This window comes from Dermacentor albipictus, chromosome 1, assembly GCF_038994185.2.
Source record: "Dermacentor albipictus isolate Rhodes 1998 colony chromosome 1, USDA_Dalb.pri_finalv2, whole genome shotgun sequence".
Taxonomy (NCBI): Eukaryota; Metazoa; Arthropoda; class Arachnida; order Ixodida; family Ixodidae; genus Dermacentor; species Dermacentor albipictus.
In genome coordinates, this window is record NC_091821.1 from 183,414,017 (window position 1) to 183,438,764 (window position 24,748).

At 44.2% G+C, this 24,748-nt stretch overlaps 1 protein-coding gene across 1 annotated transcript in view; it reads left to right on the top strand.

Moving 5' to 3' along the window:
* LOC139053490 (uncharacterized) overlaps nt 1-24,748 on the top strand; it is a 206,007-nt gene that overhangs the window by 164,848 nt on the left and 16,411 nt on the right. Inside the window, exons 11-13 of the mRNA XM_070530476.1 lie at nt 2,258-2,309; nt 6,795-7,064; nt 15,170-15,268. Of these exons, the coding sequence (XP_070386577.1) occupies nt 2,258-2,309; nt 6,795-7,064; nt 15,170-15,268 (421 nt within the window). The remainder of the gene's footprint in view (nt 1-2,257; nt 2,310-6,794; nt 7,065-15,169; nt 15,269-24,748) is intronic.

The following is a 24,748-nucleotide window of genomic DNA, read 5'->3' on the forward strand; positions in this document are numbered from 1 at the left end:
GTTCCTGGAATGGCATTTCAACAGTCCACGTCGACTTAGTATTTGCCTTTAATGTCCCTTTAATGTACGCATAGGCATTGCCTTTTCACTGCAAAAGTCATGCAAAACCTGGAAAAGCCATGGAATATGTTCAATGAGATTTCCTAGATGCCTTGATTTATGAACCTGGGTGCCTTTTCTGTATCTATCTTTGTGTGCAAGTCTAAAAGGTTTTTTGTTTCATGAAGGGACCTTGTCGAAGGAAAATGATAAAACGGGGCGTCTACCAACTGGGAAAACAGGGAATTCTCAGGGATTTTCAGTAGTCTGGAAAAACTCAGGGAAAACTCGGGGAATTTGTGCTTCTATCAGGGAAAATTAGCTGTAATTTTATTGAAAGGGAACCCAAAGTCAGGGTAATGTTGTCCCGAGTAACAGAGAGGAATTGTAACGAATTATCTTTGACACCGCGTAGTCGGCTGGAGGAGTTGCCAGAGTAAAGTCAACGAGCGACTTTCCGGGCGCCAGATAATTCGGACGGCTTCGCAGCACCATATGTACCCGATAGGGTCAATGTATAAGAACGTCTGAACTTTCGGACGCAAGAACCCTTTGCCATCCGATTTGCCGGACTTTTTGCCATGACCGCAAGTCTCAATTTTGATAATCTCGCCGTCTCGAACCGGCCCACTCGCGTGCAGATCCGCTGGCAGCCGTAGCCACCATCGCGGCAGTGCTAGGTGTGGCTGCTTCGAGGTTCGGTATTAAGCTTCTTGCCATTCTGTACCGTGTTTTTCATTGAAAGAATTCGCCCCTGTCAGCAATGGCACCTACACCGCCTTTGTGGTCATTGCAATTGGCTTCGAAGTTCAGAAAGCACGGCACGTTGCACAATGCCGGTTCCCGAAAGTCAGCTTCACCTCACTACAGAAATGTTATGCTGTGAAGCATAACGAGTGTGGGAAGGAGCAACTATCACGGGACACACTAATTATACACGCGTGCACCCTCCATCTCCTGTCATAGCACGAGCACCGATATGCCTAATAAGTATACTGGCAGGCCTTCAGAGCTTTTTCAGGCGTGCCTGTGGCGAGTTGAGCCTTTAAGGGCTGTAAAAGACATGCATTCATTTTTTTGGACGTTTTTGCAGCCCCTAGGGAGTCTGAAAAATCGGACGCTAACTGCACAACTGTCGAAGAGGATGCTTCAAATAGTCAGTGTGGCGAACGTGCAGCCGAAGGAGAACAAGAAGACAAAGGACCTATATGCATTGAGAAATGAACGGGAATGGAAGCATGCCGCTGCTATTTTGAAGGCGCTTTAACTCTAAAAGCAGTGTTGGCTGACACCGAGAAGCAGGTGTCCCTCATCCAAGCAAAAAAACTCATTAAAACAGTGAACCGCAACACTGAGGCGTTGTGCGCGGGCTGAGAGTATGTCAGGACAGTTGAGGTTGACTTACCAGCTGTTACGAGAGAATCTCGCTTGTGATAAAGTTCAGGCTTCATACCAATTAGCTTGCTATCAGTTCATAGAAATAGCTCATATTCGAAAATATTGTGTATGCATTCCTTTGAATTCATATTTGAGAATGTTTGACTCAATTTGCAATGGGTTTTACTATTTCTTTCGGAGATATTTAATTGCTGTGCATTTTACTAGCCCCTCCCTTCTGTTTTCTTATTGAATAAAATAAACACTACCCCTTACTATTCAAAGTGGATTAAGGTGTTTTTTTAAATTTTCTAACATGCTTACTAGAGAGCCACGCCATTGGGCGACATGATGTAGGGAGCCCGTGTTGACATAAAACAAAGTTCTCTGTCACTCAGGGAATATTGCAAAAACACTTAAGGAAATCCTGGAAAACTCAGGGAATTTGGGAATGTCAACTTGGTAGACACCCTGTAAAAGCACTGCATGTTAATGGTTATGTTGCTGCCACTGCTTTACATCAGAAGCTAAGTAGACTACAATTGGGCATTGAAATAATACCTCCATGGCCCCTCTGGTTACACTCTACACCACGAGATGGCACCACCAACCTGGCTGCTTATTTCTATGTCTCTCTTGACCTGATATTTCATAAATGCAGACAGGCTGAAACTATTATTTCTCTGCATTGGCATATATTGTAGTGTGTATCAAATCTGTACTACAGGGATATTGGAGTAGCTTGAACTGTTCGTATACAATCCATTCTTTGCATATTTTTTTTATGGTTTACTGTTGTTTAGAAATGTGACTGATTTATTTTTATTATTATTATTTTCAGAAGTTACAGTTTTTTAGCAATTTCGAGCTCACAAGTCACCAGAAAAAAAGAGGTAAGTTTAAATTAAATGACGGAAGATTGTTTTAAGCAGCAAGTTATGTTGCTCAACTAATTTAGCTTAAAAGTGCTTCTGATGGGTCAGTGTAAAGATATTGATATCCTAAAGGAATACTTTGGTTTTATTGTGAAGTGCTGAGGAGGAGTTCCTTGATTAGGCAAATTGCAAGTGTCTGTGCAAAGATAAGTATTGCATATCCCGGGAGTTTTACGTCTTGGGTAAATGTGATCGCAGTAGTGGTGCTGAGAGCTCCAGTTGCACTCAAGCTTAGGTATACTATTGAATTCTAATGAGATAACATGGCACATCAATAATTTGGGACAAAATTATGTCACTGTAGCTGCTAACTGAGGCCTCCACCTATCTCCGATGATTTACAGCTTTAGTAGACTGTAGCTTTGAAAATTATTGCATCTGGGGCTTGGAAACCATGAAGTTTTGAAGGGCAATTGAGTGCATGTGTGAAGTGTGCATGAACATGCAGGCCAGCATTCAGCACATGCTTCTCACTGTGTCAGGTGTGATGATGGCAGTACGTTGCACACAGAAGCATCAATCATAAACCTAAATGCTTCATCTATTCATTGTTTTCTGCGTATAATGTGCACTGCACACCTTTTGTTACTAGGCTTGTGCGAATATCAATTTTTTGGTTCGAAGCAAAGTGGAAGCTTATAGTAGTCTAATAGTTGTACGATTTGCATTAGATATTGACACAAATGCTAGATGCTGACAAATCCTAAAAAAAATGTGTTCTTGCCAGAAGGTAAACAGGTTCATCTATGAAAGTCATTTTATACATGAACTGCCATTATTCAGAGATTTTCATGCAAAAATATCAGTTCAACATTTGTTACAATTCCAACTCCACAGAAGACTTGTTTACATGCTCTTGCTCACTGTTGTGCTCAAGTCTACTTAACATTTTGTGGTGGTTGAGTATATGAGGGAGCGTTTTGTGTTTGCCCATCCTACGTCGCAATGCTGTGAAGTGTGACTTTGGCTACATGATGCAGACTTTGTTGCACAAATTCAGCTTGAGGCTTTCTGTCAACATGCGAGCTTAACCCGTTCCTTTTAGTAAGCGCATATACCAACTTGGTAGGCACATTTGCTGCTTTTGCGGTGTTTAGTCTTGCCTGCACATATCTTCGGCCCACTCACTGATGGGCGGCAAGCTTCCTGTGACAGTTTAACGTCCGCCTCTCCCTGCCTTGGCTGTTAGGTCTAATCAGCGCAGTTTTGCCAGATGTGGGCCACTGAAGTTACTGCATAGTGCCGTGTTGAAAATTAAAAAAGAATTTAACCCTAAAGTTTAGGTGTGAGTTATATGCGAATTTGGAATTGTTTGTGGCTTCATAGCAGCACACATTTCACCTCGAGGTGTAGTTTCACGGCTATGTGGCACGTGCTGCAAATTACCTTCACGGAAAGGGTCTCCGCCATCAGTGTTACCGATGAATTGGTGAATAGAGCTGCTGGCCGAAGATGCGACGTGGACTATTCATGCATCTGCTGAATGTGTCTGTGGTTATTCCTGCGAGTTTTGCGTGCAGTCTTTTTCCCCCAGGTTTATTGTAATTGGCTCCGACTAATACACGAAAACGTGCGTATATTCATTTATTTCGAATACTTTGAAAACTCGAGTACTGAAATGTGAGCTGGAGCACGTATCAAATACCATGATACAGTCTACCCTCGTTACAACGAACCCAGTACAACAGACTTTAGAATATAACGAACCATATTTCTAACGTATTTTTTTATACAGATTTTACTAATGCAACAAAGTTTGCTTTTGACGGACCGCGCTACAATGGACTATTGGCTATAGCGAGTGTAATTAAAGGCATCTTTCTTCTTTTTTTTTCCCCCAGAATGTACGTATAAAACATACTTTTGCCGTGTCGACACGGGCTGACAACTAACTTGCGAGAGTCAGTCGACGATCACGCCTCTATATTGCCTGCGAGGGCGAGAGAGGAAGGAGGCGCGGAAACGCGTGTACAGTGAAACCTCGTTAAACCGTAGTTGGCCGGAGCTCGGAAAAAGTACGTACTAAACAGTAGTACTGTTTAACCGAAATAGCATGAGCTCGCCCACTTACGTGTCGAAAACGGAACTCGGAGAGACTGCGTTGAAAGGGGAAAAGAACATGCAGTATTTATTCACTTTGCGCGACAAACGTGTTATTTTCGTTTGATGCCGCGGCGGCCTAGCACGACGACAGCGGCCTCAAACTTACTGAAGCTGCGTTGCAGCTTTTCAGCCAGCCCCCTCTTCTCAGCAAACACTTGCATGGCAGATTCCTCATTGGCGTTACGTATTCTCCGTGCTCGCGTGCAGTACTGCTGCAGAAGTCCTGGGGCGCCTTTTTCTTTGCCGGTTACTGGAGTTCGGAATACTTTTCGTTTGGAATAGTTACGTTATCGCGCCCCTGTTCTCGTCGCGACGATTGCATTCATGAGGCTGACGTAACACGCAGCTTCTGCCACTGTCGGGCCTGATTGCCCGTACTGTCGCTTTCCGTGTCGTCCTCATCACTGTTGCTAGTCGAAACTTCGGCAACAACAGAGGCAACGACGGCGAAAAGTCGAACCTTGTAGCCAACATCTCTTCGCGGTCGCAGCAGCGCTGCCGAGCAACTTCTTCGCATTCCAAATGCCACACACTGTAGTCAACAGCAGATCCCTGTTGCATGCCAGCGCCGACTTCTTCGTGTCACGTTTGATAGCACGGACGATGTCTAATTTTCTTCTATGCTGAGCACCCGGCATCTTTTTTATCCGAGCTTCGGTATGACGCGAGTTCTCGCTTGAACGACACCACAACGCTCTCTGGCACGGCGTCGAAATGATGTTGATGTTGATGTGGCTTCACGCACAAACGCACAGGGCACTTGGATGCCGTTTTTCCGATCTCTGAGGCTTGTTGTTCTGCCGGGCCGCCGGATGGAGATGTTTGCGCGACGAAAAGTGGAAACGCTACGTTTTAACCGATGCGTACGCAATAAGCTGGTACAGTTAATGTGGATACAAAACAAATTCAAGTGGCTGCTGAGTCGGGGATTTGACCTTACATCTTTTAAAACAAAACTACTGTTTAAGCGGGGACGGTTTAACGAGGTTTTACTGTATGACGCATTTCCGCCCTGCCTTCCTTTCTCTCTCAAGTGCAATATTGAGCCGCGATCGTCGTCCATCGTATCTCGAAAGCGATCTGCGATGTGGACAAAGTGCACCCTGTGCCGGTGGCTACATATGCGCTCTGCTTTTGACGTTTAGGTCGCGTTGAAGCGAGCTTCAGCACAAAGGTCAATTCACTCGCTGCGGCTGCCACACTTATCTTGCTTAATTTGCTATCATAATCGACGCTTCGCCAATCGGGCGAAATTGCAACTTTTTTTTTTAGCCTTTTACTTTGGACGATAGTCACTAACTCTTTGCAATAACGTTGTTAGACCTCGCAACCAAAGTTACGGAAGTTAGGTGTTTCGGATACTATGGACTTCAGATAAAACGGACGTCTTTTGTTGGATTATCAAGGTCTGTTGTAACGAGAGTCGACTGTATTCAATCGAATATTCGGAAATGTTGAGTATTTATTCTCGTCCATCCAGTGACACATTAGATAGGCACACAGTGTTCTGTACAGTCGGGCCTCGTTAATACGTAGTCGGCCGGGAACGACATTTAGGTATGCGCTAAGCAATGTACGAATTAACAGCCAGTACCAGTTTAGAAGCTGCTTACCAGCCGGAAAAGAACTATGTCACGATGCTCTCAAACACACACATTCAGGCGGGCTTTATTTGTGGTTAGCCAGCAAAAAATCTGTGATCTTCACTTGCCGCTGTGGTGGCCTTGCCGCGACATCTTCGAAGTCTTTAATGCCGTGAGCAAGTTTGTCCACGAGGCCCCACTTCTTTGTGAAACCTCGCGTGATGCTCAAAGCACATGCCGTGTCAGATAATCAACGGACCACTTCCACATCATCGTCGTCATCACTTTTGGCTTGAAGATGGCCAAGGTGTGTCTGCGGCAACAATGTCACTCTCCGAGAGCTCCGTGGACATAACAATGTTGACTTCTCGATAACATAAACACGACATGCCGCAGCAAAGACCATTGAACACCATGACTGCAAACACACTGGCGGAATGAAGAAAAAAAATTCATGCAGGAACTTCTCTGGGAGTTGTCCAAGTATGCGTAAGCATTGTGCCATTTGCTCATCTCCACACAGCCCGCTGTCATTATCAATGTTATGATCCGGCCAGTACAAACAAATGACAGCGCTGCAGCGATACGAACTGGTGCGCACGGCAGCGCAAGGTGCATTTAATGCAAGGAAAGTACTGCATGTGACAAAAGTATTTGTATTTTGCTGTCATATATTGCAAGATATGATTGTACATCCTTTTGACATGCTTTGTTATGGCAGTGTTGTTTAGTTGTTCCTGATCACCTTTCTTTTTAGAACTAGAACTGGAACAATTTATTCGGCATTGGACCCGTCTTTATGGGAGAGAGGAGCGACTGTGTGCAACACCACCCCCACTTCTGAAGTGTGTGGATCAGGAGGAGCCACCAGCACTATCCAGTGAGCAGCTGCAGCAGCAGCTGCAGCAGCAGCAGCAGCGGCTGTTTGATCAGCTGTCACCACGCAAAAATATGCGGGAGCCGGACCAGCAACTTAAGCGTCAGTTCCTCCTTCTGTTGGGGCTCTCATCCACTGGGACCAATGAAGGCAAGGAGCACATCTCTCTTCTTTCTGTGGTGTTAGTATTGGCAGCCATGACTCTGGTTGTAGCCACCAAGGCCATGCACTTTTTTTTTTTTGTAACTGTTGCCTGGTTGCCCAGCATGCAGATCGGAGCAATGGACACTGTATGACATCTCACCCAACATCAGCAGGCAGCCACTGTCAAGGGATACTGTTTTGGGCCCATGGCTTGATGTTACAACTGCAAAGCAGACAATAAGAGCTCTATTGGAATTTTTTCATGCCACAGGACTGGTCAAATGGCTTTAGTATGGCCATTGTGCAATTTGTATATGTATCCCCTCCTTCCCTCCTTGTCATCATTATTCTGCATTTCTTTCGTTCCGCTTTTCTCCGAAGCGCAAAGCAGCTACATGTATAGCACATCTGCTCATCTCCCTGTGTCTCAAGTTGCTGGTTACAGCAGTTCAGAATTAAGGGAGCAAATTTGCCGGAGGAAAGTGCAGGCAGATGTGTGCTTTTACCATTAGTGCATGTACTGAGCTGGCAACTTTCACACTGAAGGCTACAAGCATGAGTGGAATTGCAATGTGTCCACCGTGTGGCTTTGAGGAAATAAAAGATGCAGTTTTGCTTGACAGGCGAAGCATCGATTGCCATAGCAAATTAGTGGACAGCTAGCTATTCGAAGTAAGGATAGTAGTTTCATCGACCATATAAACTTGTAACCATAGGCATACTAACTAAATTAACAAGCATGGCATCATGCGTGCGCAAGCAAACGTGAACAGATCTCACTCGATGACTGCAGAAACTCGCAGTCACAACGCTGGAGTGAGGAAGCATGGCAGCAGAAGCTAGTGAGTTCACCTTTGTGCTACATATCGCATCAGCATGAACTAAGCTCCGAAAACACAGGGTGCGGCAGACTCTATTCCCATCGCAGATGGCTTTCAAAATACAGCGGCTCGGGTGCCCATGCGCGCCTGAGCTGCTCGGAGTAGAAACCCCCTGCTCCTCTCCATACCCTCCCCCGAGATCCTTGCGTGCGATGGAAGACGGCACGCTTCGTCCTCGCTTTCCTTGCTTGTGTGCACGAGATTGAGCCGCGATCGCCAGCTCACCCTCGGACGCTTTCACTCGCACATACAGCGGCATACAGCGCGCGGCAACAATTTTATCGCCCTTGGACTTTATATTGAACCTTACGGCGACACTGACAGCAACAGCAGAAATGCGCCTGGAGTGTCCATTTAATTGCTATCGCAATAAAATGTAGAAAAGTACGGAGCACTTATTAAAGTGAAGCTTTCTTTGCAAATTCTCCTGGACTTTTTTTACTGTGGCCTATGGCTGCTGCTGCTGTCGTGCCGAATAGCTCGCACAAAAAAAAATTTTAAAAATTGCGTCTTTGATGCCGAGATCGAACCTTGGCCCCCAGTTCAGCAGCCAGATGCTCTATCCATTAGGCCACAATGGCATGTATATTTATATCGTGCCAACGCCAACTACCTCTGAGGCGATTGCCGCATGTTGATGATGATGATTTTCATGATATGGCAGATACCCACAATAGAAAGATTGGCCAAGAAATGTTTTTAATATTATCACTCATTTTCAATGTCACCATGTAGTGTAAATCGGGAAATTAAAAAAAAATCATTTTTATTATATGCCGACTACATTTTTTCCAAAACTGCATCTGCCAAAGCACATAAATCACCTATGCAAGCAACTATCTGCATAGCTAAAATTAGTTCTATCAAAATTATGGATAATTTATCTTTAAAAGACTTCTGTAATATTGAGGTGAGAATGTTGGGATGATCATATGACAAGGGAAAAAAAAGAATGACCAATTTCATTTAATTTCATTAAGGGAGGTGAAGGGGGGACACTATGCCTCTTACACGAACCTCTTCTGTATAACCAATATCTCTTTTCGTTTCACAGAGTATTTCATGATATTGGTTATATTTATTTAGCAACAAGATCTCTCTCAAACGCTTCCAAAATGTGCATGTTGCCCGTTCAGCTGTTTTCATATTTTTCTAAACCACTTAATACTTTTCTAACACATCATTGGGCACCACTGTTTTGTCGTCTACCATAGTGAGGAGTGATGAAGCGGTGGTTTTTAACATTTAAATTGAAGCTATGAACTAGTGACTACTTATTGCTTTCACATGGCCTGCCTATTCTAAAAGCTCCATTTGCAATTACTTTCATGAACCTGCTCTGGAATGCACTTTTGGTTGCTTAAAAAGCTACTCCAAAGTGACGTGGGCCAGTAACGGCACTATATTTGATTTAATATTTGAAGTTATTCATATTCAATTTGTACGTATTCAACATTTTTTATATTTGCACACCCTACTGAATTCACATCATGTGCCACAAAGACAAGAGTTCTGTAATTTCTGAGGTAGAAACTGCAAATTTATTTGGCCTTTTAAAACCTCCATCAACGTTTTGCTGAGGGGTCTTTATAGCTCCCTCCCTGCATACATGAACACGGCCTTTCAATTAATGTGCGGACTGGATCACATAGTAATAGGAGGTGTACTACATGACAGTAAGAACAAAATGAGTATTACTGAATCTACATTGGATAATTGGATAAAAATTGAATTGGATTGGATTGAAAAATTGGATAAAAAAATATATTTTTTTTATTATTGCAAGACTAGGCTTCACCATTCTATTTTTATAATGCAAAAAGACCAAGATGTGTTGCCAACCAAAAGGCTGCAAAAAATGATTCTAATCCAAACATGGTAGCTGCAGCGGTTTCATTTTTCCATTCATGCTCTCTTGTGATGAACTCTCAATTACAAGTTTTGCCCAGACGGTGAGCTTTCGTAGTGCAATAACAAGCGAGCACTAGCCCTGGCTGAATTGGCGCCAGCTCATTCACCAGTGCTCAGGCAAAGGCTAAGCTTTGTGCAAATCAGAGGCTGACAAGTAACAAACTGTTGTTTCACTGTATTCAAGATTTGCTTGCTGTACCCCAAAACAAGATCCACTTGATGCACTGTCGTGGATTTGGCCACTCCTGTAGTCAAACTGTGCTTGAACAGAGGCCACAAAAGGAGGGTTGGCATCCTTTCAACTGGGGGGCTGATTGCATTGAGCAACCCAACTGACCAGAGAAGAATTGAAATAATTTCTGGAACACAGACAGCTGAAGTTAAATCTTGTCACTGCAGTGTAGCCAAGAAAGCCCAGCTGGAGGAGGAAACTTGCAAAGGGTTCTGAGAGTACCACCTACGCAGCAGGAGGATGAAGAACCACTTCTCTGCTGCAAAAACAGCAGAGTAATTGAGGAGGCTGGACAAAGTGACTTGTATAAGCAATAATTTTGTATGTCCTGGGTACTTTGTTATCGAGGCAGTTGACTACACTTAAGCATAGGTCTGGGCTATGGTAGAGAACCAATAAAGTTTTTCACAACTTCTAGAAAAATTGTACTGCATTCTGGCAAAATTTCACGCAAATTGATTGCATGCAACAGTAATGAGTATGTTTAGAAGCTTTCAACTTCGTTTTTCTCTTTTCAATCTTATGCTGTGCTTACTTCTTGCGTGCGAAAATTCTTGTACTTAATGTGACTCAGTCTTGGCCAAATTTTGCATGCACATGCGCAAGGATGTGTGGAATGCAAGTATCTAGGTTTTATTTCACTTTCCAAACTTATGGTCATGTTTCTTAAGAAACCAATCATATATGTTCTTGATAACTGTAGTCTTGATGACATTTCTTTTTTCTTTAAATAATAAAGCTAACAGAGAATAATTTTTGAGCCTATTTGCGATTACTTATTTAGAAGGAGCAATACAGGCTACTTTAACATGATCTCCTAATCCTGGTATGAAGCCCAAATCTCGCACAAGAGACCCTACTTTTCCCACCTATAGGAAGCACAGAAAAATAGCCAGATAATATATTGGAAAACCAATATCGCATTCGAAAATAGAATGAACTCTATATTGCATGAATTCATCTAAACAACTGTCAATAACGACCACAGATCTCCGAGACGCTCTTTCCTTACGGGGCCCAAAGAAATCAATCAATTTGATTGACAGTTTTTTAATGTATTGTTAAACAACACCATTGGCATTCTTTTAACGAGCAATGCCATGCACCTTTTAAAATCACTTCACTTTCACTGTTGATCATATTGACAGTTGGCACATTGAGGAGTCTGGAAAAAGAAAACTTCGACAGGAAGTATCGTCGAAACTAGTTGCCAGTGCTTAGCACTTTCCCAAACAAACAGCACAAAATTTGCACTTTCGTCAATTGGCAACATTATTTTTAAAGGACATTCAGCAGTGAAGACTCAGGAGCTTCTGTTGGGTTACCATTCCGACTACAATGAAGGCACCAAATAGAACAACGGACCAACGAAGGTGACATGAGACAACCACGTAGGCGCTATTTTTCTGTGCTTCCTTCGTTCATTGTTTTATTTGGTGCCCTCGTTGTAATCATGTATAACCAACTCGCCCACCAGCACGTGCTCAGTACCATTGTGACATTTACTCTGTTTTAATGATGTGTCAAACATCAGTCATGCTCGAGACTGCGTGTTGGTTTGATGATTGTATTCGACTAGTTTCAAGTACAACTTTGTTGTTTCCCACCATGGATTGCTTTTAACCATCAGCGCTCTGACACTGAATGTGTAGCTTTATTGCAAGCAATCCATCCCCTCATGTGGAGTTTTCACTCACACAAGAGCACGCAATTGATTTCACATCAACCTTCAGCAGAAGCTTGACTAGCAGTATAATCTCTTACTTTTTGAACACTGCCTGTGCAAATGCCCTCGTTCAATACTGTACAGTACTGTAAAGCGCTCAGCAAAGTGGCACATGACTAGACCAGCTTGTTTGTACAGAAAAGCTGATTGAACTCAATAGTCAAGTATGAGTAGGCTTGTGCATGCTCCCGAAAATGACAACCATTGCTTCGAGACCATAAATAATGCAGTAAAAAAGAGACGATGGGCTTGCTATTATGAGTAAAAAATTACAGGATCTCTTAAGATCTCTCTGAAGAGGTGAATGGCAAAAGCCTGCTCTTCCTCCTCTTATCATTCGCCTCTTTTTCTTTTATCTTCTTTCTTTTAGTCATTACTGCTCACTACTAAGCATTTTTAGTCATTTGTAATCAATTGTAGTCATTAAAAGCCGTTGTTAAACATGTTGGTCATATCATAGTCATCAGTAGTCATTACAAGTCATTTTAGTCATTATTAGGCATTACAGGTCGTTACTCTTTAAAGAATGATGTATCCGCTGGATATGATGATATAAAAGTAATTCCCCTAAAGTATGTATGCACCGTTATATGTGATGTCCTGTCATACATTACAAGCCTTATGTTGTCAACAGGTGTTTTTCTGGACAAAATAAAATTGGCTCGAGTGGTTCCAATATACAAAGGTGGTGACATAAATAAGCTGTCTAATTACCGACCTATTTCGGTATTACCTGTTCTATCAAAAATTTTTTAAAGCGTTATTAATTCTAGGATAGCCAATTTTCTGCATAAATACAATGTCATTGCTGATTCACAGTATGGGTTTATAAAAAATAGGTCCACGAAACAAGAGCTGTTGTTAAAGACAAAATAATAGTTAGCATTGATTGTAAAAAATATACGCTTGGCCTATTTTTAGACTTTCGCAAGGCCTTTGATTGCGTACATCCATACAGCCAAGACAGAGCCGACAGCAGCGCGAAAGCGGAACTATAGGGGCTAGCGGAAGGGAAGGCGCGCGATGATAAGCTGGTTCTTTATTTTATGATGCCAACTTTGACGCTCATTGCAATGGACGACCCTGACGACACATTGGCTCGCGATGCTGGGCTCGACTTTAGCGATTTAAGCACTGATGAACGTGACCTGCTGCTGAGGGCTCGCGCTGCCGGCGTCGTTGTGTACTACTACGACGGAACTGTATGTCATGGCTGTACATATTAGCACATTTGTAGCTTTTCCTTCGTGAAAACCAAATGCTGCACTCACGCCCCGTCTTCGACCTGCAGTTGTTCTTGCGCTTTGGAGAATGCAGGCAAGGCCGATGGAACAGCACTACGGGAAAGCATTGCTTTGAAAGGCACTCCACACGATTTCAGTAAGTCGGCGTTGAACTCGTAATCCTCTGGACGAAAGGGCAGCGAGCACACTATGCGATTTTTCGGCTCTTTGCTAACGCGATGTGGCAGAGGTATGGCACTTAACCACTTCGAACGGAGAGGTTCACTCGTTGGCACACAGTGATAACTAACGTTGGATTCGCCGCTGCAACTGCCCTTGGCCAAGTTCTGCGTACCATTCGCGCATCCCACGACATCACATGGACGTGCCATTCTCGCTGCTTGTTCCAAATACAAGTTTCGCAAGCCAGCAAAACCAGCATAGCATGACGCGATAACGAAACAACTGAAATTCCAAACTGCGCGTGGCGCAGAGTCGAGCGAAAACGAAACCTTTCGACCACCCATACTACTGAAGGGTAACGTCAAAATGTTATTTTTTTCTTAGAATCGAACAGAAGTAGACAAGTAGCATTTTCTTCCGTCTTATAACCTAACGAAATTATCTTTTTAATACGAGTAGTTGAGTTCTAGTGACATAAATTATGATGAGGAGTGCCTTCGTCATTGGGCTAGTACCGGAATGTCGCTGGGGGGTCTCAAATCGTGTCATGCATTTACCTCAATTTCTCGGTTATTAAAGCTCTGTTCACGATTATATTGACGCCTTAGACATTCTAGAGCATTGTTTTATTACTTTAACTTGACTTCATAGTAACATTTTGTGTCCCTTTAAGTGTCAATGTATACCGCACTGTTTTTCTCAAAACTGTCATGTTGTAGTCTTGTATGGGGTACGACTACGTCTTCAAATTACCATAAACTACTACTGCTACAAAAAAAGAGCCTTGCATGCTATTGAGGGCTATTATGGTGCACCACAAAAATTACGTACGCAACCCTTGTTTGTTGAACATGGCATACTACAAGCTGACCAAGTGTATTATCTAGGGCTGTTGCAATACATTCATCGAAACCGTTTGTACTCTGTTACTGACAGTACTATAAATTACAACCTTCATGAGGTAAAACTACGAGTTCCATGAACGTGCACGAATTATGGTAGAAAAAAGCTAAATTTTCAAGTACCCAACGCCCTCAACATATTTCCCTTTACTGATGATTTCTTTTTATCTATAAATATGTTCAAGAAAAACATGAAACGATGTTAGACAAGGTGAAATTCAAATATACAACAAATGTAATCTACCATTCGTTTATACATATGTTTCTCTCCATCTATCTTTGTTGCGGACAAGTACTGTAGTTGAATTTTTTCGTGTCTTAATTCACTAGTCATGTATGCATTGTATTTGTGTGTGTATGACTTTCAGTGCTTGCATATTACCTTGCACATGTTTGCCTTTTTCCCTAATTAAGTTTCACTGTGCACATTGTAGCGTTGTTTTGACATATTTGTCGCGCCTTCTATGCACATAATTTTTTGCCTTTATATTATTACTGCCAACTGTATGGGTACCTGTGCCTCGTCAGGCCTTACCGCCTTTTGTCCCGGTTCCCTCTGTTCCTTGAAAAGAATAAACTTCACTTCACTACTAATCATTTTTAGTCATTTCTAATCAGTTGTAGTCGTTACAATTCTGCATTAGACATATTGGTCATATTGTAGTCATTACAAATCATTTCAGTCATTATTAGTCATTACTGGTCATTACTAAGCATTTTTAGTCATTTCTAATCAATTGTTCCCTGCACCAAAGGTCCTTTGCCACATATGTGAAGCCACTGCTCACTCGCATAGTATGAACATCACTATGCCTAATATTCAAGCCACCCAATCTGCATATGAATTTTCTTGTGTGGTCTAACTTACAGAAGTGTGGGAATTGGGAGGAAGGCGCATGCGGTTCTGTCTCAGATTTTTTTATTTTAATCTCACTACTTATATTAAAAATAACAAATTATTACTTTCATTCATGCTTTTTGAGGTACACCTTGAGGTTTCACATGAGAGTTCTAAAAAAACCGCTGATGAAAATGCCTTGTCTTTTGTTCCAGATCGAGAAACAATCTGGCGTGCTATAGTAATGGAGCGATCCCAACGCAATGGTGCAGTCTGCAAGGAGAGCTGCCTCGGCAACACTAGTCATAGGCCAGGTATGCATTGTAGTTACTTGCAATAGCAAGTTATACTTTTTGTTTGAGGTGGTTCATATCGTCTAGTTTGGGGCCTCTGGTGTCTTCTGTATATAACCAAATTTCCAATAAAGCCCAGTCAGGGGCCTTTGAAGAACTAAGTACAATTTCTGAATGCTGATGTTGTATTGCGGAAGCGACGACATTCTGACACGTAGTTCGATTCAACTGAAGAAGGCGCAGCCGCTTGCTGCAGCCGCTCTTTTATTCACTGTTCTGGCGTCATCGTCAGAGTCCTGCAAAGTTGCCAACATTATACAACTACAGTCACGGGATGCAAGTGGCTGTAGCATGCAAACATAACAACCCTTACCCCCTTAGACAGAACATTATTAACAATCCGCTATTGCTAAAACATAGTCTCTCAAATTCTGCGGAACGTTACGAACTCACCGTAAACGACACAAGCACGGCTGATCGATGGTGCACGATGGCTCCCTCGATTCCGTGACCGGTTTCCCGACGTCTTCGGTTAACACAGGTTGATATGCAGACGCGCCGTGTGGAAGTTGAACTTCTGCAGGTTGCTTGCTGCTGTACAACTTCACCGTTTTTGGAAGTTCCACTGCTCTGCCCATTGATTGCGGGGAACTTGGCAGGCTCGCTCTCTAGTTGCCATTCTTCGCTGGTTCCGGTGTCGTGGTAGCCGTGCGAATCTGACGCCGGAGCTGGTTCATATCGCGGTGAAGTACTCGGCCAATCAATATCAGGACCTCATATGACAGCGGCCCCATGGCTCTCGAGATACCATATTTACACGACTGTAAGTCGACCCCCCCATATCGCGTGACAGGGGAAAAAAAAAAAAAAGAGCATACAGTGGAATTTCGATGATACGATCACGGCTAATACGAATTTCTGGATGATAAGAATTTTTCTGTGGTCCCGGTCGAGCCCCATTACTTTCCAACGTGCTAGAGAACGGTTATTACGAATCAATTTTCGACCCGCATCGGTTGATACGAATATTACGGTGACTGCTAAAATACGGTGACTGCTACATTCCATGGCAGGCCCCCACTATACTAGGTGTGAAAACATTATCTTCTGGCTCGAATATCTGTAGGTTGGGCTGAGGTGCTGTCAGCCAGGATGACCTGTCCGGAGCCCTGTCCGGATGCAGCCGGTCCAGCATAATTGACAACCAACGGCCTCAATGTGACTATGTGCGGGGTTACGTGCTTCTGTAGCATGAAATCAGCCAGTCGCCTTTTCCAGTTCCCGTGGATGATTCAAGATGGGCTTCTTTGGTTGTTCGCACCATTCGTTCAGCCTGTCCATTCGTGGTGGGGTGGAATGGTGCCGATGTAACCTGATGGATAAGATTTTCACTCGGAAAACTCTTCATTTTAAGGGACGTGAATTGTGCTCTGTTATCTGAGATGACTGTGTCTGGCACTCCACGTGTTGCAAATAGCCTCTGCAGGATGCCAATCACTGTGAAAGAAGCCATCGATGACACCCGAATGACCTTGAGCTATTTTGAATATGTGTTTCCCGTTCCTAGAACAGGCGGCAGCCCTCCCTGAAACACTGCTTTCTGCAGCTGACTGCACACGGCGACACAAGTTTATGCTTGTACCGTTGTGACAGCAGCTCGCATCCCTATAAGCGCAGGCAAATTGGCACTTTTTGCTTTAAAACCAGGCAGTTAACTGTGCCAAGCGTTATACTAAAGTACCATAGTTACACGATTGTAAGTCGACTCGAATGTAAGTCGACCCCTCTATATCGCGTGTGACAGGGAAAAAAAAAAAAGAGAGAGCATACCCGCGGGCGCATTCCATAACGAAAATTTATTAGTAGCTGGCATAGTCACTGAACTACTCCTTGTCACTAGAGCTGCCATCGTCATTGCTGCTACAGTCCCAAAGTACGTTGCCCTCTAGCGAAATTCCGCATTTGCATACATACATAAGTCCACGGCGAAAGCACCCAACCTCACAGAGCCGTCAGGAAGGCTCTTTTGAAATGTCCAGTTGGCGTAAGTTCGCGGTCTTCTGCCACCAACCACTCGTACTCACGGCGGAGTAGGTCCTTAAAAGGCAAAGATCCAGGCTTGTCTCATGACCATGTCGCACGTCACTGGCAGGGACCGATCACGCATTTCAGCGACGTACGCCGCAAGCTTGGCCTTCAGCTCCAGAAAGCGTCCCAACTTCGGCCCACGGAAACCTCTTCGCTTGGCATCACTAGTGAAAATTTTGCTTCACTGCCATCGCCACTCTCTCACCTCCTATTAAGAAGAAACATCAAACTTGTGGCCCACTACGCAGTTATTGTTTCTTCAGCGTAAAGGATGGCAGCCCTCTTCAATGCCACTGTGAACGAGCGCCGAATGTTTAGTGGACTCGGAGCACTCATGATGACTGAGGAAGCACAGAAGTCGCACGTGGCCAGCAGTCAAATCAAAGTCAAAGAGCTACAGGGAAAGAGCAACACGTGAGCCGCGATCGGTGTCTGCTCTTCCATGAACTATCGACACTCCCCGCAAGCGCCACTGTTCTGAGGGTGCTGCCGCAAATGGAACAGCGGCACTTCCATGAACTATCGACACCCCCACATGAGTGCTGTGTGCGCTGTAAAACTCTCAAAAATGTTGTAAACCCTTCCGAAAAGCAAACAAACCAGCGGGATAGCGAAAAGCTACAGGTGGGGCCGTAGAGCTAACATAAAATTGGAACTATGTTGTAACTCTCCTGATATCCCATTGGTCTCGCTTTTTTTTTTTTTCGGTACAGTGTTTTGGTTTTGATTGTAAGTCGACCCCCCCCCCCCACTTCAGATTTTCAAATTTTAAAGAGGTTGACTTACAATCGTGTAAATACAGTAAGTAGATGCCAAAATGCAATCGTTCTGCAAATTTTTACCAAGAACAGTGCAGTGAGGAGCACAAAATCTTGTTTCGAACAGTTGCAGTGAAATATTCAGGACCATGTGTGTGTGTGTGTGTGTGTGTGTGCGTGTGCGTGCGTGCGTGCGTGTGTGTGTGTGTGTGCGCGTGCGTGCGTGTGTGTTAGAGAGAGCGGGAGAGGTTGTGACAATGACAGACTCCCCGGACAAGAATGCTTTAACAATGAGGATGCACATTTTTTCACATCAAATTATGCTATCATCCTTATGCTGTTTTTAAAAATGATGAACTTAAAAAAAAATTGTTGACAAATTGATGCATGTATATATAATGTATGTTGATGACCTAGCTGGTACATGACTTGGATAAACGAGCAGCGCTAAGGGGGCAGACTTGTTGCAGCCCAGGTAACAGTGGAGATCAACCTTGTTTTCCAGCCAAACCTTCCTGTGAGCGATATGGCCATGGCTACGTACAGGAGAGGGCGGGCACTATTTTGCAAGTTTCCTATTACTCAATCGCACTTTCGGCATTGTGGGCATGCTATATTATTCTAGATTTAAAAATAAAGGAATGGATCTTTGTGCTAGAAGTTCGATGGTATCATATGGTGCATGGTGGGGGGCAGTCACTTTTGGTGACCTGCTGTCCGACTTGTTTGAAGAGATGTTTGGAAGTAACTTGTCATCATAGTATTGTAGTCATCACGCGAGGCATATTTTTATTTGATCACACTCGGGAACTGATGAGGCAGACAGTTCAAAGCAGGGCTGCTTCCTGTTTAAAAGCCTGTGTGAAAATTACGGCATCCGTTATTAGCAGTAAAATAGAGGCCAGTAGCTCCGAGAGATCTGAAAGCATTGTGTCTCCTGACACCCATGTATTCTGAAAATTGCCGAGACGTGTAGTTAGAATGGGCTCTCCGCAGCAAGCAGCACGTGTTACTGCGTGGTAGGTGAGCCTCAGCTAGGTGACTGGCCACGGCTGTCTGGTGTTAAGTGATCGGGCAGTGACGAGATGCTCTCTCTGTGTCCATAATTATCCACCAACTTCGTTCTTGACGCTTTGTTTGTGTGTGTGTGTGTGTGTGTGTGTGTGTGTGTGTGTGTGTGTGTCCATCACTCCACTCCTCTTAACTCTTTCGTTACCGCAAGAAAATGATAGTCTTTTATAGACCTCGGAAAAAAATTATTTACCACTACAAATAATATTCCAGCACACATTGCAGCATACCAAATTGTACATAATGAAATGCTCTTTCCAAAAAGATAAGTTGCAAAACAAAAAAGTTTTTAGGTAACATAAAAATTCTAAAAAGTGCCATTTTTGCTGCCAGTTGATAAAAACAACAATAAAAATGATATCTAGAACAACATTAACATCAAAGGAAATAAGAATATACATATCAAAGGTAACTAACCCAAGAATAGTGTGTGAACAAATGAATGCTCAGTATACCGCTGTTCTTCGCATACAAAAAATAAATGAAGACCAGGAACAGCTTCAGCACTTGTGCCAGGCGGTGAAGCAGTTTCTGGGGTTTGTGAAGCATAGGTGCACTCCACACTTTTCCCACAGAACACCTGGTTTTTGTTCAACTTTGTGGTCCTCGAGACACATTTTGCAGTTCCTCTTTTTCGGCATCTTCCAGGGATGGTCCGATGGGAAGTCCAAGGAATGTACTGTATTTACTCGAATGAAGTGCCACCACTAGGGTAATGCCAGGGTCGACTTTTCAGTCCGCAAAATAGAAAAAAATAGAACTGCAAATGTAATGCGAGATGAACGGAAAGACAAATGGTACCTTTTTCTCAAAGAATCAATTTGGACACGAGTTCACTTGTCATCGTCGTTTGAGAAGGAGACGAAGCTTTCCTTGGGTGGTATTCTTGGGTGACCACATTGGGAAACAGTCTCACTTTCACGAAAATTTATGTGACTCGGCACCGAAAGCGTCCCCGACAAGTGTTTCTAGCACTGTGCCAAGCACGTTATCAGTGCCAAGAGTGCTGTCTGCCATATACACCGTGGGGTTCGTTGGAAAAACTAGTGAAGTCTCGCGAGAGCGAAACTATTTCTGAAAGTTATTGCCTGAGAATCGAGTTATCTGTGCCGTCGAGCTCGCTTGATATTAAGTACTTCTTAAAAGACCACAAAACCATTTCATTCGGGGACAGTACCAGGCCACTACGAGGCCCTTCCGATCGGCCCCACATTTACAAACGGCCTCCCATTGATGCTATCATCCGAGAATCGTCAACCCATTGACATCGAGCCGCCGAGCCACGGCGGAGTTTCCCAGCTCCTCGGCCATCAAATTTACTCGTCTCTCGAAGCGGCCGTCATACCGAAGGCTCTGCGTCGCCACAACATTGTGAATGAATGTAGTCAGAGCGCGAAAGGCCACAGCGTAATGCAGCACCGTAACCATAATACCAGTCGCAAGCATAGCGAAAATTGAGTCGATTCTAACGAAAAGGTTTTGATTTCAGTCGACTTAATTTATTGATTGAGTTGAGATTTTAACCTAGGGGTTGTCAACCTAACGTTGAAATCCACAGAATTTAGAATACTTGTTTTAAAATAATAAATTTTGCTGTTATTTGAATGTAACGCAAAGGTAGAGTTGAGGCAACGAAAATCATGAAAAAAAGTTGTGTACGATTGAGTAAACACAGTGCTTCACCAGTTTGTCTGGAGTCATGCACCTCTTTCCAGGACTGATCATTCTCAGCGTAGTTGGGCAACTACAGAATTATGCATCCAAGCATATCTGTTTGCATTTTTGCAGATTGTCTTTATCACCTCTGCGGTAAAGAAGAGTAGGAAGAAGTCCCATGCTGTTGTAAATTGTCTTGCGCTGCTCCGTAGTGCTAGGCCGAGTGTACTACGGGACGGCCTTCTTGGCGTGAATGGAAGTTTCTTTGATGCTGATGGCAGCACATCATGACCAAGCGAAGTATGCACGCTGAAGATAATCAGTACAGCTCTCAAGTAGTGCAATAATATTGGCAGATAAGCACGTACAAGTAAGGAGGCCGCTCAAGGCTGTAAGTGAAACTCGCTGGTGAACAGCTGCGGATGTCCCAAGCTGACTCAAAACATTGTGACCATCAGAGCTGCGGGAGGCGATGTTTTTCGTTTGTGCGACTGGTGTCGGTGCGGTGATGTTTGCTTTGTGTGCTGTGTCGAGGTTGTGGTGATCCAACGCGGCATGCGGAAACATAGCGTCAAGTGTCTAATGGCACCGACTGTGCCCGTGCAGACTGCACTGGGGAATGCCGGCAAGCAGGTGCCGGGAGGCCTAGGATTTGTCACCTTCCGATGTGCTCCCTGCTGACGCCGAAAATATTCTGCTGAGACCTCCGCAGTGGTTGCATTGCGATTTCGGACACCGTCCCATTTGACAGTTTCATAGGTGCTGACACTGCTGTACTGACATGCGCGGAACTCGACGATGGCGAGATCATTTGTCAGGTTTCTGCTGTACCGCCGGACAATGACTCAGAGTCGAAAGATGACGCACCATGTGCTACGCTGCCGTCACATGCGGAGCATGTACTATCATGAGCAATATGAAAGGGAACACAGGAATGCGTGGCATACAGCCTCGAAACAGACTCGGAGCGATATGCGCATGGCGCTGTGAAAAGCAAAGGGGGAAAGGAGGGCACTCCTCCACTAACTGTTGGCCCTCCCACCACGCTGGCATTTCTGCAAAGCAGCAGCTTACGTCATCTCGCCGATAATATGGTATCGTCCGACAGCCGATAAGATGGTAATCGTCGCAGCAACTTACACCAATTCATTTTCTTTTCTTTCATTTTCGTTTCTTCGCGCAACCGCTTGATAGTACTCTTAGACCAAGCTTGATCTGTATTTCAAACCAATTCTTTACTTCAATCGACGCACCTGGTTTTCAGTGGCACCTCGAGCAGCGACGGTGCTTGAACCAATGACGACAGTTGAATAGAATAAAAAAAATGAAAAAAAAAACATTGCTAAACTGTCTTTCATGCGACTTTGTTCCACTAAGTTCGTTAGGAAAAATTCACGTAGCACACTGCAGTGGCCCACGCAGAGCAGTCAACTGTGATTTTGTAGCCTCAAGATGCCTCGAGTGCCTCTTAAACAGCAGGAAGATATAATAGAAATGTCTAAAAGAAGTTATACGTTGCGCAATATTGATCTCGTGACAGGCCGCCCATTGAAAACGGTCGACTGGATTATCCAGGCTTACTGAGACGAAGGACGTATAAGCGATGTGCGGCACCGCAGATGACCCCGATTAACAATAAACGACCAGGACCTCGGCATCGTGGCTGCCGTCGGCGACAAACCATTTCAAAGTGCAAAGGACGTTCGAGGCGCTCTTGGCCTGGACAACTTGAGCGACAGCACGGTACTACGAAGGCTTAGAGAAGCAGGACTGCGAAGTCGCATCGCCGCACAGAAACTTCTGCCCACCGCATCCAACAAAGCAGCTCGCCTCAGGTTTGCTACTGAACACCGCAGCTGAAGTGAGAGCGAGTGGAAGCATGTGGTTTTCTCTGAGTCCACGTTATGGAGCCGCTTGGACCAACGAAAGAGAGTGTGGTGGACCAAAACACACGCTTTAGTCCGCAGAATATCCAGGAGGTGGCCGCCAGAGGACACGTGTCTGTGAACGTCTTGGGGGCGATTTCCCACGAAGGCCTAGGCCCACTGCTGAGAATTGATGGGAGGTTCACCAGTGCTGCGTATTGCACTCTGCTCGAGCACCAGATGATCCCCTATGTGTTGAACGGGCCGCACCTGGATTGGTGTGATTTCTTCCAGCAGGACTTGTCTTTTTTTTGTTCACACATCGAAGAACATGGTGCGCCTTTTGGAAGAGCGAGGGGAAATGCAACTTCAGTGGTATGCGAAGGGCGCCAATATGAACATTATAGAGCACGTTTGGGGCCGTATGAAAGTGAACCTTTCGAAGAGGTCCCTAGAATTTGCGAACTCCGACCCACTATGGGAAGCAACAGAACATGAGTGGAAGTGCCTTCAGCGTGATACCGCATTCATCGAGGCTCTCTACGCGTCTCTGCCGCAAAGATGTAGGCTGTTGTTTGTGTCGGCGGTGGCATGACGCGTTATTAGGCTACCAGCGAACAAAACAAATGACGATCATAAGCTGGGATGATGCTATTGCCTTATTTCATTTGCTTATTTCATTTGGGCAAGTGCCAATAAACATATTTTGAACTCGGCCTTACAGCCCATTCATTCCGGATTTACCAGATTTACCATAAATTAATCTCGAAGTAAGGAACATTGCTAGCTTTTGTAACGATTCGGCGCAATAATGTTATCAGTGACACAATATATAGCAGTGTTATCACTGTCTGCTGGCAATGCGAAGTTCCGCACTTTGCAGACGCGCGACGGGAGTGCAAACAATTGTTAGAACAGCGTCCCCCTTTCCACTTTGTTTCCAACGGCGGCCGCTGCGCATCACCCATAGCTGGGTCTGAGGGTGTTTTCTACGCATTCCTCTGTTTCCTTTCATATTGCTCATCATAGTATAACCAGTGAATGTGCTTTCAGCCGCCTATAGTGACCGTACAACGCTCTCCGAGATTCAGGCTTATCTGATAGCGCGTAAACGGAACAGCGTAGAACGGCGCATTCACGATTTCTTCAAGCCTACTGCCGAGCCCGAATAAGTGCGTGGAAATAAAGGATTTTTTTTTCTTAATCTGCTTTTTTGAACACCTGTTTGTTCGGACATTTCCGCAGTCCCTGTGAGGTCCGAATAAACGGTCGGCGACTGTATATGCTTCAAACACGGCCGAACATCAGTTGATGACAAGTGTTGTCGACGTCCGTTAATGAGCACAACATCACCTGTGTCCAAATGGATGCTAATACCCTGGAATAAATGTACTAGATAGGTGGTGGAGGGGTTGGTGAAGATTTAGGCCCCTAGACAGATTAATTACGTCTATGGCAATTCGAACACATCTATGATTGCTTGAGAGAAAAACAATGATATCTTAAAGAGACACAAAAGCGAAACAATAAATCAATTTAGACCGATAAATTATTCTTAGAAAACTCTGTTGTCATTAATTACACAATAATAAGTTGATTATTAGAAGAGAAAATGAAGCTCAAAGCTTCATTTTTGAATTTCACGCTGAAACCCCAGTGCCAGTATGTCAGTGTGACATCACGAATTTCTAAGTATTTTTTCATATTTTGGCCCTGTTGGCTCAGTAAATGTTCGCGAAACTTTCCATATTCAGCCCCACTCCCCAGAAACATGCACCCGGAGTTTCACCAAGATCGAAGAAACGCACGAGCGAGAGCTCTCCACAAAAGATTCCGTTATGCCAGGGACGTGGTCTATGTGGACGCGGCGGAGTACGCAAATGGACAGAGTATGTCGATAGTTGCTACGAGTCTAGAGGGTGACTGCAGAGTTAGTGGGACGGTGAAAACATGGAAGGCAGAGGTGGCGGAGGAAGCTGCCTTAGCACTGGCAATAGCCTCCACGGAAGCCAACATCGTAGTAAGCGACTGCAAGACAGCAGTCAAGAACTATGCAAAAGGAA